Source organism: Pipistrellus kuhlii, unplaced genomic scaffold (assembly GCF_014108245.1).
Source record: "Pipistrellus kuhlii isolate mPipKuh1 unplaced genomic scaffold, mPipKuh1.p scaffold_m20_p_3, whole genome shotgun sequence".
Taxonomy (NCBI): Eukaryota; Metazoa; Chordata; class Mammalia; order Chiroptera; family Vespertilionidae; genus Pipistrellus; species Pipistrellus kuhlii.
Window position 1 is genome coordinate 82289527 of NW_023425529.1, and position 18422 is coordinate 82307948.

The following is an 18422-nucleotide window of genomic DNA, read 5'->3' on the forward strand; positions in this document are numbered from 1 at the left end:
GAGCAACGCTGAGCTTGTACATGGATTCACCGGGGGTCAGAGATACGGGGCTGGGGAGGATGCTTCTCCGCTCCCTCTGTCATGAGGTCAGGTGATCTTTCATAACAGGCCGTCGGCCTGGGAGGTTTGCTCCGTGTGCCTCGCAGCCACAGGGTGAGGTGGGCCCACACAGTGCTAGGAAACGGCCCGGTGCCCACCTGCTGGCCGAGGTGCAAGTCCTGTGCTTATAAAGTTTTGTGAGCTTGGGCTTGGGAAGAAAAATTGTGGCTTGGCAGTTTACCTCACCCTGAGGGGGACAGGCCAAGGCAAAGTTGGGAAGAAGGTTACCGAGAACAGAGGAGAAGGCAGCAGGGGCCTGCGAGTTCAGAGCGAGAGGTCAGAGATGACTCCTCTGACTAAGGCCCCCTCACTGGGAGCTTGGCCAGCCCAGCTCTCTGCACAGCTGCTGCCTGACAGGCCTGCTGGGACAGGGGGAAGGAATGGGGTCAGAAGAAGGGCTGACGGAACCAGCAGAGCAAGCTGTTCTGTTCCCACGGCAGGCGGCCCACTCCCTGCCTGTGCCAGGGCCCTGGTTTCTGGAACAAAGCTCCGATGTGTCTTCGGCTGGGGCAGGAGACTAACCAAGAATAAAACAAGTGTGCAAGACCCTGGTGGGAGCATGGGCAGAAAGGAACTCTCTGGGGGCACAAAGGAAGAGAGTGTGAGCTCTAGGAAGTACAGAAAAGATGTTTTCAACTTTGAGTCCAACCCCAAGGATTATTATACCTACTATTTTTAGGAAGGCAATAGTGTGTAATGGGAAAAGCCTGGGTTTTGGAGTTAACTACTAGCTGTATGATCTTAGGCAAGTCAATCCTCCTGAACCTTACTTTCTTCATCGGGAAAATGGGAATAATAATAAATAAAATAATGTATGTAAAATGCCGAACATAAATATGAGTTCCCTATTCCACCTCCTGAGATAATAAAAAAAAATAGCTAGAACTCTCAAATAATTAATATTCTTTGGAAAATGGATATCATGGTGTCAGCAGACTCCAAAAAACTACTTGGTGTAAAACCCAAGCTCCACACATGCTAGTTTTGTGATTTGGGACAAATTTCTTCAGCTTTCTAAGCTTTGGGTTTCTTCATCTGTAAAGTGAGGCTAACACCTCACTCCCAGGGCTGGTGGGAATATGCACCGTGTCACACACTTAGCCAAGTGTCTGACAAGTAGAAAACACATGACTGAGGTGTCAGCTATCGCTGGTTTGTTGTTGGGTTACATATTTTTAAAAAGCAGCCCACCTTTCAGCTCTGATGAGGCCCCGTGGATTTATTAGCAGTTACTAAGCAGTTCATGAACCAGGCAGGGTGCCATCTAGCACTAAAAGGGCACTCTGATGGGCTTGGACAAAATAAAAGGTTCCCGTAGGAAGAAGGATGGGGGAAGGAATCAATCAGCAAAAGAAATGGGCCAGGGTGTCTTTTTTGGTGAAAGATTTTTATCTCGAAGATTGCCTCTTTCTTCTGTAGAAATTATCTCATTGGTCTTGACCAGAAAATCCCAGACAGGCTGATCAAGATTATGTTTCTAAGAGAGTTTGAAACTGCAAATAGATATTTAATCTATGTTTGGTACCCTGGGATTTTTAGCACAGGTGACACCATTTCGAGCCTGTGGTTTTCTCTTTAGTAGGTTTAGGCCCTAGCTGGTTTGGCTCAGTGGATAGAGCATCAGCCTGCAGACTGGAGGGTCCTGGGTTCAATTCCAATCAAGGGCACATGCTTGGGTGGCGGGCTCAATCTCCGTGGGGGGCATGCAGGAGGCAGCTGATCAATGACCCTCTCTCATCATTGATGTTTCTATCTCTCTCTCCCTCTGTCCTCCTCTCTGAAATCCATAAAAAAATTTTAAAAAATTAGTGTTAGCTTCTTGCTTTTCTTATTCAAGTGAAAATTCATAACGGTACTTTATTGAAGAAACACAAGAGGACTTTCTTGGAAATAGGTTGTGCTCGCAGAGAGAGAACTGAAGGGCAACTGTGTTCTCACAGGGTCTCTGAAGAACTCGGCACTGGTGTTTGGATGCCTATATGTCAGTGAACGAAAATAGTTGTTTGTTGTCTGTCTTCTAAACACACATGAATGACTCTGCTTCCACATAACTGCCTCTTAGAAACAACTTCACCTGTCTTCTATCTGTGCCTCCGTGTCTGCTCTCCACCCTTTTCCTGCTTTTGTGCCAGGGAAGGCTGGCCTGTCCGTTGTACCAATGGACTCCCTCGCCTCCTCTCTGTCTCCATGTGTGCAGGCAGAGGGAAGTGTCTGCAGGAGACTGGAGGCCAGAAGATTTCCCCACCCATCATTATCCATCCCATGGGTCACTTGTCTTTGGCTAGGGTTCTCAGTTAGCCTGGAGGAACAAGTGATTTGGTTCAAAGCCTTGTCATCAAGGCACTGGGGCTGGAAGAGCCAGTTCGCAGTAGGAATGTGAGAGCTGCGTCCAGTGACCAGGTTTCCTTCTCTTTTCCCAGGTGCTAAGAAAAATACTCAGGTGGTGTCCCACCTCCCACTCCACACAAGCCAAACTGTAACTGCAGTTCTCAGCTCCTAGGGATGTGACCTTTCGCCAGTATGGCTTAGAGTCCTCTGCCCTCTAAAGTCCCCTATACCCTTCCCCTTCCTCAGCAAAGGTGGCCTGCCAGAAACAACCCTCTTTTCTCCTGCCAATAACGTCTCCATCCCGCCTAGGGTCTGCCCACGAAAACGTTCTGTACAACGTTCGGGGCCACCCTTCTGTGTACTAGGTGGGATGACACCCAATTCATAAATCTTCATTTTAAAAGGAAATTTTTTTTTAATTTTTCTATTAAGTTGACAGACATTATTATATTTGTTTCAGGTGTATATGAGGTCCCATAGATTTCAATGTACGATGTCAAAATTAAAAGACTCAGTGGTTCCAACCTCCTCCCTAAATAAACCCCTCATTAGAATCATTTAGCAGAGATTTAAAAGTTTCAACAAAGGCTCTTTGGACACCCTCCCCCCAGGCCCTGCCCTTGCCAACCTAACAGAGGACAGTAGGACCGACAGAAGGAAAGAAACAAGCGCCCGAATAAAGCACACAGGGCCCCGGCGGAGCTCCTCGTGGGACGGAGACAACCTTGGGAGCGCCAGGCAGCAGCCCCTGCGCACAGAGCCTGGCCGGAAAGAGGGCACCGGAGCACCCAGCTCTGTGTCTGCCGGGCCCCCACTCCCTCGCTGAGTGCTCACAGAGAGAGGTCTTTGGTCTTTGTGCTGGCTAGCAGGGATTTGTACCTTTCTCAAGTGCCAAGCAAATGCCAGCTGGAATTATCACACTTCCTGGGGGGTGCCAACTACATCCAATTAGTGCTCTGGCAGGACATCCACCCTGCAGGGGCTGCTCTGCTCACAGACAACCAGGGCCTCACTCCAGCATGGGGCCAGGGCCAGGCCGCTAACAAGGCAGGCAGCTGGAAAGCTCAGGACCAAGCCTGGCCCTTGAAGAAGCATCCTTCCTGCACAGCTCGCGCTGGGAATGGAAAGATGGTAACCTGGAGAGCAGGTTTAAAGAGGTCTATTCCCTCCAGTGACCCAGACACAGAAGGATGGCCTTATTAACTCTCAGCGTTTACAGCTATCTGGTCCACCTTCTTTATGTTGCTGGAAGATACACACACACACACACACACACACACACAAATGGGGACTTTGTCTTCAGGAGATTATAAAGTATTTGGAGTTTTTATCACTCAGACCTGGATTCCAGGTGCAGGTGCAAGGACAGAAAATTCTTTAAGCTCTTCAGGCCTTCGTTTCCTTATCTATAAAATAAGGGTACCTCGTTGACTGGCCGTGAGGATTAGCTGAAATAATGCATGTAAACCTCTTAATGCCAGGGCCACTGTAAGCACTCAACAGTGTTTAGCTGTAAGTCACTGATCAGGACAAACAAGGCACTGATCACAGAAGCCCTAAACCCGTTTCTGGACCCTTTCTCCTTTTTCTCTCTTGGCCCACCTGCCTGTCTCCTGGCCTGAACATGTCCCTCCTTCCCAGCCTGGCCTCCAAACAAAGGTGGGATTTGTGGCTCAGCTGCTCCAGAACCAGGATGGCTCCCTCTCGCAGGGGGGATCCCAGCCAAACTCCGCACCTGGCCTCCAAAGCCTCCCTCCGCTCGGCTGCCCCAGACCTGCCTGCTGCCTACTCTCCATCACACCCTTTGGTGCAGATAAGGCATAGGGCTTATGAGTCACAGAATAAAAGTGCACTGTGTTTGGCCTGCGGCTTGCTGTGTGACCTTTTTGACTGCCGCTTGCCGAGGCTCCGTTTGCTCGTTTGTGCGACGAGGAGTTTGCTCTGCGTGACCTCTGGAGCCCTTTTAGCTCCCATGGCGATGGCTCTACAGTTTGTCGCCAAAGCCAACTGCATCCCTGCGCCCCCTGGAGATGACGCAGCAGCCATCTGTAGCGCTGTTATGACTAAGACATGGGAGAGGAGAAGGAAAGGAGGAGGAGGAGGAGAAGGAGGAGGAGGGGGAGGGGGAGGGGGAGGGGAGGGGGAGGGGGAGGGGGAGGGGAGGGGGAGGGGGAAGGGGAGAGGGAGGGGGAAGGGGAGGGGGAGGGAGAGGGGGAGGAAGAAAGGAGAAGAAGGAGGAGGAAGAGGAAGAAAAGAGAAGGTGAAGAAAGAAAGGAGAGGAGGAGGAGGAGGAGGAGGAGGAGGGGGTAAGGGAGAGGGGGAGGAGGAGGAGCTCATGTCCCACTAGCAGACCACTGAGAAATACCCAGGCAACTTGACCCCATGGGGATGTTTCTGACTGCGGAGCGGGGCAGCCCTGGTAGGATTCAGGATGGCTGGGAGACTGGGATAACTGAGCTGTATCACCCCAAATTCAGCACAAGGAGGAGCCACTGCCGCTGCGTGCACAGAGGGACTGTGGAAGTGAGTGCCACTCCTTTTCTCTTGCTCCCTAAGTTGCAGCTTAGTCAGTGCCTGTGCTGGCGCCTCACTGCCACTTGTTCATCTTCTCCCGCCCGAAGTCTCCCCAGGGTCCCTGTCAGGCGGAGAGCCTCCAGCTCGGAGAGAGGAGGCCTTATTAACCTAACAGAGGACAGTAGGACAGACCGAAGGAAAGAAACCTTGTGCGCATGTCCCCTGGGGAAGGCCTGGTGGCACATCTCAGGGTTTGGGGGGGAGGGGGGTGCTCTCCCACACCCGGCCCTCCAGCAGAGGCAGCCAAACAGGAGATAGGAAACCCGCCAGAGGCAGCGGTTCCTCCTTCAGGCCCCGCGGTACAGACCCCTCCAGTCAGCAGGCAGCACCGACCCCTCCCTGAGAGGGCCCGGAGGAGGGGCGGGGCCTCCTGATGACTGACAGGCAACTCAACACCGCTCAGCTGGGAGCTGGGCCCAGAGAGGGGCCTTCTGACAGAGGGAGGGAGCCCAGGAGCTGGTGGAGGGTTAGTAAACAGAGAAGAAGCTAGGTGGGACATAAGATGGCCAAGGGGAGATGGGTAGATAGGGTCCAACCTGTGAGTAGAGGCTGTGAGTGACATATTTGACACTCCTGAGAAATATTACGAGGGCCTGAGGCCCCCCTGGCTTCCCTGGCAGCTGTGGGCCAAGGAGGGGGCCACGCACAGCTGCTAACAGATGCCTGCCATCTTCTGGCCCATCGTGGGTGCTTTAGGGTTGGGCCAGGAGCAGGGCTGGTCTGCAGCTCAAGCACCTCCAGAGCTACAGTACAACCCTTGTCTGTGTCTTCTTACCTGGGGATCCCACAGACGTGTGAGGTTTGGATACAGGTAAAACTGAATCCCTTGGGCTGCCCCGGGCAGTGTCACCCCTCGAATTAGCAGGACCACCAGCATGAGGTAAGGGAACGTGGCTGTGAAGTACACCACCTGGCCAGGGGGCAGATGAGAGACAAGAAATGTGTGAGTAGGAGAGAGAGGGCTGGAGACTGGAGGCAGGAGCTCCCCAGCTACAGAGGAGGTCATCGGGGCTTCCCATCTGTTCCTACCCTCTCATCAGTCCCACCTCCCCTAACTGTGGGCCCAAACCTCTCCCCTCCCTGCTCCTGCCTAAAGCACTCACCCTCCCCCAACACACACCCAACAAATATTTGTTGAGTGAATGAACTTAGGCATTCTCCCAACAGGCATGACAAGGGATGTCAGGTATGAAAAGATCTGTAACACATGATCCCTGTCCTCACAGACCTTACAAGCTTAGTGCAACCAGGCAGCCAGATTAGGAAGAAAGCCGTGCCCGAGGCCTCCAAGGCAGGAGTCTGGGGAACTCAGAATGCCCTTCTGATTCCCATACACCCTAGGGCAAAGAGTCTCCCCAACTTCTCAGGTTGATTTGAAATCATTTTGAGACTGATGATCATAATGGAATTCCTTTTCCAAAGAACTGTTGAGCTAGGGAGCCATGAACTGTGTTCTATTTGCAATGTGCCCAATTATGTGGTATAGTCCAAGGTCAAATTCTTATGGAAGTGTCCTTCCCCACCCACCCATCCTCTCTCTCTTCCATTTAATTTCCCGGAAGAGCAGAAGGATTTGGGATTGAACTCAGGAGAGGCATCGAATCAAAGGGCAAGACTTACAAGTCTTTGTTGGGTCATTCCCTCCCATCCTGACTAAGCTGCAACTTAGGAAACTCTCAGGTAACTGGACCCCCAGTGAAGGCAGGGAGTCCTGGGATGGGAGGGCCAGGAGCTCTCGAACACGGACCTTGCCCGTGGACTTGACCCCCTTCCAGATGCAGAAGTAGCAGATGACCCAGGCAAGCAGGAGGCATATGGCCAGTTCCCAGCGCAGCGCCCCCAGGTGCTGGATGCCATCGGAGATCTTCAGGACCCGCCTCCTGGGGAGAGAGGGTTGAGCCAGGATCCACGTGGCTGCCGGCCTCCATGTCATGGCCCTTGCATCTCCGGCAGTGGAGCCATGCCTCCAGGCTCTTGTCCAAAGGCTTGTCAGTTCTTGTCACCTGAACCCATCAGGCTCTCCTTTGCCCAGAGATGGGGGTAGATATAAACTGAGGCAAATGTAAACTGCTCCCAGGTAAGTCTGCTCTGGGAGGCTGACTACCAATTTAACCTAGAGAAGGAGGCGCAAACACGTCTTCTCATCCAGGGTTATAGGGCGTTTTGATATGAGGAATCGTGCCCTAGATGAATATTGGTATTGGGGAAGGGAAGATAAGAGACAACGCACATTTGGCTGAGGAGAGGAGGGCAGTTGGGGGTGTGGACACACGTGGGTGTGCACCAGCTAACAGGGGGGTGGACACATGGGAGAGGAGAGGAGATACAGGAGAGCTGCAAAATCCTCATCTCTGAAACCTGTTCTGCATGAACCACTAATGCGGACACAGCAGAAAAAAGCCGCCGAGGTGACGGGGCCACCAGGGAAGGAACCAGAAAAGCTCGCCTTCTCGTCCACTGGGAGTCACTACCTGCTGAGCCTATCCCTGTGTCCTTCTTCCAAACACACAGCCCCCCGCGGGGTAAAGCACGGGCCTCACTTACTCCCAGAACTCGATGACAGGAGAGGTGGCGTTCTCAGAGGTCACGTTCAGGGAGCCATTGGTCCTCTGGAACTCCACACAGTGTTCTACGAGAGAAAAAGCATTAATCAGTATTTGGGGGGAGATTTCAGGAGAAGGGAAGTGAGGTACCTGGAAGGAACTGGGCTGAAGTTGTCTGTACAAAACACCCTTAAACATGAACCTCGGCAGGCCCACACCACCCTCTCCCGCGTGCTTCCACTTGTCGGTTTCTAAACGTTTGGGTGCATATTGTTACTAAAGCGTGACCAGAGGGCATCGGGAGAGACACACTTCAAAGTAGACAACTGTTCCCAGGGACGTGTTGTGTGTAAAGTCACAGCCTTTGGAAAATACTACGAAGCCTTCTAGGGACGTTATGTATCCACGTCGTTAAGGAGCACGGGGACAGGTGCTGGCTGGAGGCCCGGCCCTCTCTCCAAGCCTCACACCCCTCAGCTCCCAAACGGCATGAGGCTATCCCTTCGTAGACCGACAGGAATCAAATGAAAGCATGTCTGTAAAGTACTCAATAAGTAGTAGTTCTTAATTATTTGTTCATGATTTTGGAGTTTCACAAAGCATGTCGACAGTATTTTTTATGCTTTATTAGTACAGTAATCTTCAAAAATGTTAAGACAGAGAGTGTTTTCCCCATCATATGCATGAAGAAAGGGAGTCTGCTTAGAAAAGGCCTGTCTTAGCTTGTAAGTGACTGAGGGCTAGCATGCAGCCCAGTGAGCTGTGTATGTTCTATCTTCAAAATACCTAGAATCTGACTTTTCTCATTGTCACCACTGCCACCCCCATAGCGCAGGTCACCACCATGTCATATCTCCCCACTCCAGCCTGTACCCTTGCCTCCCTAGCCAAATCTCCATACAGCAGTCAGAGTGACATTGTTAAAACTTAAGTCACATTTTATGTCATGCCCCAGCTCAAAACTCTCCAACAGGTTTCCTATCCCACTCAGAGAAAAAAGCCAACACCCCTATAATCACCTCCAAGGCCAGATTTAATCTCCCCATCTCCTCTGGCCTCGCCTCCCACTGCTGCTGCTCACCTGCTCCAACTCCACCACCCCTGTTGTTCCCTGGGTGCTATTGGCACTGGTCCCCCAGGGCCTTTATCTGGGAGTCCCTGCCACCTAGTGTCTGTCTCCTGTTGTCTCAGTGGCTCACTCCCCAGCCTCCTTAGAGCATTACTCCTGTCATCTTCTCGTAAAGCCTTCACTGATGACCCACTAAAAATTACACCCCCACCCCTAAAATTCCCAAAACCTCCTCCCTGTTTTATTTTTCTCCACAGCCCTTCTCACATGATACCTATTGCTCGTTTATTTTGTGTATGGTCTGTCTGTCTCCTGTCACTAGAATGACAATTCCATGCAGGCAGGGACCTTCCTTTTTACATTACCACACAGAGCTGGAGCTCAATAATATCTGTTGAATGGCAATGCCAGCCGAGCACTCTCTTCACTAGACAGGTCACTTTCCTCCAAGCTTCAGCACACCAAGCATTTCCCCGAGGCAGTACAGGCCGTCCTGCACTATTCTAGATGCCCAGCTCGGAGTAAAACCAGACTCGCTAGGAGAAATGTCCAAAATGTCAGGGAGCAAGAGACTTGGGTGTTGCATTTGCCTCAGAATTGTCTCAGAGATAACCCACCCCAATCAAAGTAAAGGCAGGCCTAAAGCAAAAGTTCCTAGGCCACCAAAAAGTCACACAATTTTATAAGAGGAATTCCACTGAGATCTGGATATAGTCACCATCTGACAAGCTGATGTCAAGGGCATTTCAGTGTACATAGATGGAAGAGAGGAAGGAAGGAAAGCAGGAAGGAAGGAGGGAGGGAGGAAGGCAGGAAAGGAGGAGGGAGAAGGGGAGAAAGGAAGGAGGGAGGCAGGGAAGAAGGGAGGGAGGGAAAAAGGAAACATATCATACAAATAAAATACTAGAATATAATATATTTTTAAAAGGTGATTCATTCAACAAATATTTTTAGTGCTTGTGATGTAGCCAGCACTGTGCAGGCACAAAGGCCATAGAGATAAAGACAACTTTTCTGCCTTCAAACTCTTGCTGGCCTTTGGGAAAACCAGACCAACAAACAGATGAAAAGCTTGTAGGAGCCACAGCAGGGCCAGGGGTCAGAGCAGGTACTGCCAAGAACAGAATGCACCTGAGGGTGGCAGAGGAAGTACCTCCAAGGTTTGACTTTTTACTCAAAATTAGTGGGTTGGAGGTGGTGGCAGAGATCGGCCAGGGAATACCTGAAAAGGGAGCATAAGGTTTGAGGGCAGGAGGGGCCTTGAACATGATGCTGACCATTGCAGAAATGCACCTTCCTGACCAGTAACTGATTCAAACTCCTGTTCAGAGCTGAGTACTTTATCTGAGCTAGAAAAAGTAATAGGAGCACAGCTAGGGCCTCACTGACAGGCCCTGAGTGGTGTCTGGGGTGCAAGTCAAGATGCTGAGACCCACACAGGACACGTCCATCAGCTCTTCATCTGCGCCAGCCTAAGGGCGGCCACTAGCCACAGGTGGCTCTTTACATTTAAATGATTAGAGTTCAATAAAATTTTTAAAAATTCAGTTCTTCACACACACGAGCCATTTCAAGTACTCAATAATCACATGTTGGCTACCATTTCAGATAGGACCACATCACAAAGTTCTTTCGGATAGCAATACCCTAGGTATTTTTAAGTTTTCATTCCTTTCAATTCATTAGACTTAGTAGTTTTAATGCCACAGGTGGCTCTTGTAGTCTTGCAGGCACAAGTGAAAATTAATTGCTGTTATAAATTATATTGATGACATACAAAATAGCTCCTTAAAGCCAGGTGAATTGTGGGTTGGGTTGGAAAGACCTAAAACAGTATCAGAGAGAAGGCATGAGAAACAAGAAAATGTACAAATAATATATAAAAATACCAAACTAACAATATTTCAAACTAACAATATTTACTGGAATAAATAAATACTAGTAACTAAACTACATAAATAGTTCTATTTGCATACATTAATTCATAATACAGTACAGTAATTGAATACATTTTGCCTCTAATGCTGGTGAAATCTCACTCTTATTTTTGGTATTCACTTCCTAGAGTTCTAGCGAGTCACAAGTTATGACTGGGAATCAGGTTGCCCGGAATAAGGGACAATCCCACTCCTGGTTCACGTGGCTGGAGGAAATGGATTCGGAGATGACCTTACCTGTATTCCACTCATGGCGGCAGCTTCCCCAGGGAAGGTCGATGGTGAAGCTGCTAAAGAGGTAGAAGAGGGCCCAGGCCAGAACAATGATGTAGTAGGCATTGAGGAGGATGAGGATCATCTGGGAGGCATAGCCGATGCCTGGAGGAAAAGGGGCAGGACTGAGCCAGGGACAGTGGACAGAGCTCTCACACACTGCCCACCCCTGCTTAACAGAGGGCTTGGGCTCTGCTGTGAGTGTCCTAAAACAAGAAGTGCTGGATATAAGCATAACCAATGGACACAGACACCAGGGGGTGAGGGCATGAATCCAAGTGGGGGGAGGGGGCGCCATGGGGGGATAAGGACACATATGTAATACCTTAATCAATAAAGAAGAAAGAGAAAGAAGTGCTGGAGCCGTGGCTCCCAGCTGTCCTCTCCCTCCCAGCAGGTAGGTGTGCTGCTCGCTCCAACAGCCCTGTTCAGGAGGGAACCTTTTGCCCAGACTCTGCTGCCCTGTCTTGGCTTCCTGTACACTGACATCTCTATTAGGTTCTGAAAGTTCACCAAGTTGAGGTTATTTTGTAAATGGGTAGACTAACTCCGAGATTCCAATAGTTAGTGTTCCCCAGAATTAGTCTGATATATTTCTGAAATATAAAAGCATCTGTTAAGAGCAGGAACAGATAATTTTCATAGGAGAAAATACAAATAGATCCTCCCTAATAATTGCAGGTGTGCAAAATATAACAACACTGAGGTACCATTCTGCAACTACAGCCCGAGTGAAATTTTTTACAAATGATATAGCTCATTAATTTCCAAAATTGTCTGCATATTAGAATTACCTGGAAATATTTTAAAAATTCCAAAGCCTAAGCCAGACCCCAGACCAATTAAATTATACTCTGGGGGTGTGGTACAGGATGTTTTGAAGGTCCCCAGGTGGTTCCAATATGTGGAGGAATTTGGAAATTCAGAGTTATTAAAAATAGAAGGGAAGGATGCTTACTCATGTCTAGCGACACTGTAAATCAGTATAAAACTTCTACAGGACAATTTAATAAGCCAGATTAAGAGACATCAGTTTGATCATCCATTTGACCTAGTGATTCTAATCCTGCAAATTTATACCAAAAAGGGGGTGAGGGGTAAATCTATGTCAACAAATACACATGATGGCAGAACTTAACAATTTTATAAGGAAGTGAAAATAAGAAAAAGCCCAAAACAAAGAACTGTTAAGTAAATTATAATTTATCTACTTGCTGTAAGTTTATATAATCATTAAATGTTGTATATAAAGTAGAAAATAACACTAACTATAAACAGAGCTATAATCTATGTGTATTCCATGCTAATAGATATGTAAATTCTATGTAGACAGAAATATTGTAAATACCCACCCCCTTCCCCAAATTGGAAACAATCCAAAATTCTTCAATGGGTGAATGGTTAAACTGTGATATATCCATACCATGGAATACTATTCAAAATGAAAAGGAATGAACTATTGATAAAAGAACAAACTAGATGAATCTCAAAGGCATCATGCTGAGTGAAAAAGCCAATCTCAAGAGGTTATATTTTGTATGTTTCCATCTATACAACATTCTCAAAATGACAAAATTATAGAAATAGAGATCAATTTAGTGGTTGCTTGAGGTTTGGAGTGGGGCAGGTGGGGTAATGTGACTATAGAGGACAATAGATCTTTGTGGCAATGGAACAGTTCTGTACCTTGGTTGTGGTGGTGTTACACAAAGCTGCACATCAGAGTGATAAAATTACACAGAATTATAAAAATGAGTGCAAGGAAAACTGGTGAAATCTGATAAGGTCTGTGGATAGTACCAATGTCAGTTTCCAACTTGTGATATTGTTCTATAGTTATGCAACACTAGAGGCCCAGTGCACAAATTCATGCACCAGTGGGGTCCCTCAGCCTGGCCTGTGGGGACTGGGCAGAAACCAGCAGTCCGATATCCCTCAAGGGGTCCCAGATTATGAGAGGGCAAAGGCCAGGCCGAGGGACCCTATGGGTGCATGAATACATGCACCAGGTTTCTAGTATGCATATAAGATCTTTGGTTAATCTCTTCCTGTCCTCTTCCCTCTGAGATTCATCAGTCTGTTCCATATTTCCATGCCTGTGTATTGAGCATCTGTTCCTGGTGGTCAGTGCACATCATAGCTATTGGTCGAACAGTCAAACAGTCAAACAGTCAAACAGTTGCTTAGGCTTTTATATACAGAGATATTACCATTGAGGAAAACTGCATGAAGTGTACAGATGACCTTTCTGTACTATATTCTTGCAACTTTCTGTGAATATACAATTATTTCAAAATAGAAACGTATAAAAATCTTACATAAAGAGAAATATTGAAATAAAACACTATTAAATTTTAAATAGCTGTTGTGTCAAGATGGTAGAATTACTATAAAATTCTCTTTTAAAATGTTTTGTAATTGATTACATATATTTTGAAAATAGAAAATCATTGTTATATATACTAATATATATTTAAAATATATAACTAAAATAGCTTTGCACTCTACTTATTTAACCTAAGCAGGCGTCTTCAAACTACAGCCCGCGGGCCAAATGCGGCCCGCAGAGGAGTCTGATCCGGTCCACCAGGTTTTTTGGGCAGTGAGCGCAGCCGAGGTGTTACAGTAGGAATTAGTAGTTCATATAGTCCGGCCCTCCAGCTCTCAGAGGGACCATGATCTGGCCCCACTTTAAAAAGTTTGAGGACCCCTGACCTAAAGCCTTTATCCCATCCTCATTACCATCTTTTCCATAGCTCAGCACTGGGCCCATAAATGGAGGGTTTAACATAACAACACAGAATCTTATCTCAATCAGCATGTCTGCTAAAGCACTCAGTCATTTCAAATAGATTTATTATCCCCAATGCAGATACCCTGGAATCAGAACACAGATACTCACCCTCAAAGATGGGGCAGATCTTCCTCCAAGCTGTGATGCCTCCCTGGCTAGTGTACTGGCCCAGTGCTGTCTCCAAAAGGAAGATAGGAATGCCACAGGTGAAAAGGAAGATGAGGTAGGGGATGAAAAAAGCACCTGTGGGTGGGAAACAGGCTGTCCATTACCTAGCACTAGCCTCCTCATGGTCCACATTCATCTTTTCTAATTTCCACCCCATACTGCCCATCAGCATCCCAGGGGTGGGGGGTCGTGAAACACTGCAGGGGGCATCTGTCCAGGTGTCTGGAACCATAGCAGAGATTTACAGTCACCAAGTTATCTAGAACCTAAACAGTCCTTTTTTTTCACTTTGAAATTTTAATCTATACCTACTAAGTTTTGTTCTCTGGTGAACATCAATTATTGCCTAAATAATACATAACCTGTGACAACAACAAAAAGTTCACTGAATGATGAATGTCCAGGAGCATTAATACAGCCCAGGGACTTTAATTATTTTCAAGAAAATGATTGCTCTTAGAATTAAATATAAACTTTAAGGGGGCTGAAATCACATTTCCCTTTAGTAACCCTTTCTGCTTTTGTTTTCATAATCATTGGATGAGAGAAGTCCACTGATGCTAGAAGTACCAACATTTTCTCCACCAGGGACCTTATCTGCTGGCAGAGTAGATGAAAGATGCATAGAGTACCAGAGAGGAGAGACCTGCACAGACTGGAGATCCAAATATCTGCAGAGGGTCCCCTTATAGCTTTCAACTGAGTACTGGTCAGCACTTATGTGTGAGGCAACCAACCAAGTTGAAGGGGGAAAAACATTCAAAAGATTGAGATTATGGTGCTCACATGGGGCTTGGAAGAGTGACTATTCCCACCAGCCACACTGTCGAGACTCAGAGCATTGTGAAGAGAAGGCATTTCCTCAGTTGTGGGTGTAATTAGTCCTAGATTGAGCACAATTCTAGTTCTGCCTAACAAATCTTAAAAGCAAAACCCAAAGGATCAAATAACTTAACTGATCCCAGGGAAAAGCTTAAGAATATTTATAAAAATACAAAAATATTCAGCAACTAGTAACTCAAAAATCACCAGGTCTGACATCCAATCAAAAATTACCAGGAAGAGAACCAAGATGGCAGCATAGGTAAGTGCCTGTACTTGCTGCCTCTCACAACCACATCAATACGACAACTAAACAGCAGAACAACTACCACTCAGAACTGTGGTAAGGCTGGCTGAGTGGAAGTTCCACAACTAGACAGGTGAAGAAGGCACATTGAGACTGGTAGGAGCTGTGGAGGTGCGGAAAGTGCTGGCACCTGGATGTGCTGATCTTTTAATCGGGAGGGAAATATAAGCTTCTGCCTGCTCTGAACTCCAGTTCCGGACGAGACTCTGGGAGACCCTGACACATATGGCGAGAAACTAAACTATCTGGCATCGGGCCAGGAACGTGAGGGTGCCTTTCTCTTAGAGGGATTTGCATCGATTACTGTTACTGCACAGGGGTGCTAGACATTGAGAACCAGGGACTTCTCCCGTTCAGGGCTCACTGGCAGCCATTGCTGTTCGCTCTGCCCTGGTGACTCCCAGAGACCCTGCCCCATCCAAGCTGTGTGCAGCATCTTTTGCATATGAAAGGCCTGCTCTTTTGCCTAAAACCTAACAAATTGCAGCTGGGTCAGAAAGTCCAGAACTTCCAAAAGAAAGCCCAAGGCCCTGCCCGCCTTGCTTCACAGCTGGGCCTCCTCTGGGTACTTCCAAACCCCATACAAAGAGGAGGAATCTGCAGATGTCTCTGTAGAGGTAGGCGGCTGCAGGCAGTGGCTGAGGTTGCATGTCCTTGGAGATCTAAGAGCCAGTGTACCCAGTGTTCAGAGTGAGATCATACAGATTACAACTCTTCACATCCATAAGAGACACACTCATGGGGCAGATTCAGTGAGCACCAAAGCCCCACTGAAGGTGTCTCCTGTACAACAGATCTTCCAGTATAGACACAGCTGATTATCACTGCCAATAGGCTTGGAGGCCAATCCCTCCCAGTGATATCAATAGCAATCAAGTATTAACTACAACAATACTGTACAAACAACTCACAAAGGGGTGCACCAAGAGTGTCCACCTCAGGTGATGCGGGAGGCTGAGCCACTGGGCTTTATAGGACACCAACCACACAGGCCACTCTATCAACTCAAGGAGACTTAGCAGCTACCCAGTACATAGAAACAAATACAGGGAAACAGCCAAAATGTGAAGACAAATAAAAAAGTCACAAATGAAAGAAATAGATGAAAGCAAAATACTAGATATAGAGTTTAAAACCATGGTTATAGGGTTATTCAAGAATCTTCTAGAAACCTTTGAGAAATTTAATAAGACCCTCAAATATATGAAAAAGGACCAATCAGAAATTAAGCATATATAACTGAAATAAAGAATAATATACAACCAAACTGATTTGGCTCAGTGGATAGAGCATCAGCCTGCGGACTGAAAGGACCCAGGTTTGATTCCAGTAAAGGGCATGTACCTTGGTTGAGGGCACATCCCTGGTAGGTCTGCAAGAGGCTGCTGATTGATGTTTCTAGCTCTCTATCCCTCTCTCTTCCTCTCTGTAAAAAATCAATAAAATATATATTTTTTTAAAAAGAATAATATATAGAAATTCAACAGTAGACTAGAGGACCCCAAGAATCAAGTCAAAGATTTGAAATATGAAGAAGCAAAAAAACACCCAACCAGAGAAGCAAAATGAAAAAAGAATCCAAAAATATGAAGATAGTGTAAGGAGCCTCTGGGACAACTTCAAGCATACCAATATCTGAATTATGGGGTGCCAGAAGAAGAGAGAAAGCAAGATATTAAAACCCTATTTGAAGAAATAATGACAGAAAACTTCCCCTGCCTGGTGAAAGAAATAGACTTACAAGTCCAGGAAGCACAGAGAACCCCAAAAAGAGGAATCCAAAGAGAACCACACCAAGAGACGTCATAATTAAAATGCCAAGAGCAAAAGACAAAGAGAGAATCTTAAAAGCAGCAAGAGAAAAACAGTTAGTTACCTACAAGGGAGCACCCATACGATTGTTAGCTGATTTCTCAACAGAAGCTATGCAGGCCAGAAGGGAATGGCAAGAAATATTCAAAGTGATGAACAGCAAAAACCTACAACTAAGATTACTCTACCCAGCAAAGCTATCATTTAGAATTGAAGGTCAGATAAAGAGCTTCACAGATAAGAAAAAGCTAAAGGAGTTCATCACCACCACATCAGTATTATATGAAATGCTAAAGGGTATCCTTTAAGAAGAGGAAAAAGAAGAAAAAGGGTAAAGATAAAAATTATGAACAACAAAATGACAACAAATATATATCTATCAAGTGAATTTAAAAATCAAGTGAATAAAAAATCTGATGAACAGAATAAACTTATGAGTATAATAGAATCAGGGGTGTAGAAAGGGAGTGGACTGACAATTCTTGGGGGAAGAGGGTGTGAGGTCGAGATTGGACAAAAATCTTACACCTATGAAGGAGGACAGTGGGGTGTGGTGGGAACCTGGTGGAGGGGAGCTATTGTGTGTGGGGCGGGGAACAACTGTAATAATATGAACAATAAAGATTTATTTTTCAAAAATTACCAGGAAAATATTACACATAATTAGTAGATAGATCAATCAATTGAAGCCAACCCATGACTTGCACAGATGTTAGAATAAGTAGATGAGAACATTAAGATAACATCCTATATAATAAAAGGGTAATATGCAAATTGACCCTAATGGCAGAACGACCAGAATGACTACTTGACCAGTCACTATGAGGTGCACTGACCACCTCTCAATCTCTTCTGGACAGCAGACTCTGATCACCCAATGGCAAAAGAGGAACTGGGGTAGGTGGTGGTGCGGGGTGGAGCCGGCTGCAGGCAGCTGGGGAAGATGGTCCTGATCATAGGCCAAGCCTAGGGACTGTACCCGTGCATGAATTTTTTGCATTGGGCCTCTGGTAGTTATTATAATTGTGTTCCATGTGCTCCAAAAGTGTCCTATCTAATAAAAGAGTAATATGCAAATTGACCATCACACCAAGACATAAGATGGCCACCCCCATGTAGTCAAAGATGGCTGTCCCCATGTGGACACGAGATGGCTGCCACAAGATAGCCTGCAGGAGAGGACAGTTGTGGGAAGTTAGGGGTGACCAGGCCAGCAGAGAAGGGCAGTTGGGGAGACCAGGCCAGCAAGAAAGGGCAGTACGGGGGCGGACCCAAGTCTGTAGAGGAGGGCAGTTGTGGGCGATAAGGCAAGCAGGGAGGGCAGTTAAGGTTGACCGGGCTGGCAGAGGAGGGCAGTTGGGAGAGACCAGGACAGCAAGGGAGGGCAGTTGGGGGGAATCAGGCCTACAGAGGTGAGCAGTTGGGGGCAATCAGGCAAGCAGGGAAGGCAGTTAGGGGTGACCAGGTGGGAGAGGAGGGAAGTTGGGGGAGACCAGGTTAGTAGGGGAGGGCAGTTAGGGGGACCAGGCCTCCAGGGGAGGGTAATTGGGGATCAGTAGTCCTGGATTGTGAGAGAGATGTCCAGACATTCCTCAAGGGCTCTCATATTGGAGAGGGTGCAGGCTGTGCTGAGGGACACCTCCCCTCTCCCCATGCACAATTTCATGCACCAGGCCTCCAGTTCTCTAATAAAGAT

General features: G+C 47.2%; 1 protein-coding gene across 2 annotated transcripts in view; it reads right to left on the minus strand.

The window, feature by feature from the left end:
• The window catches only part of SLC6A13 (solute carrier family 6 member 13), a 40594-nt gene that overhangs the window by 8819 nt on the left and 13353 nt on the right, over positions 1 to 18422 (minus strand). Inside the window, exons 3-7 of one of the 2 annotated variants that reach the window (XM_036458451.2) lie at positions 13726 to 13791; positions 10788 to 10928; positions 7546 to 7630; positions 6749 to 6881; positions 5777 to 5911 (exon numbers count right to left, since the gene is read on the minus strand). In XM_036458451.2, coding sequence (XP_036314344.1) covers positions 5777 to 5911; positions 6749 to 6881; positions 7546 to 7630; positions 10788 to 10928; positions 13726 to 13791 — 560 coding nt within the window. Of the gene's footprint in view, positions 1 to 5776; positions 5912 to 6748; positions 6882 to 7545; positions 7631 to 10787; positions 10929 to 13725; positions 13861 to 18422 lie in introns of both variants that reach the window. The other variant, XM_036458450.2, reaches the window with a different exon arrangement.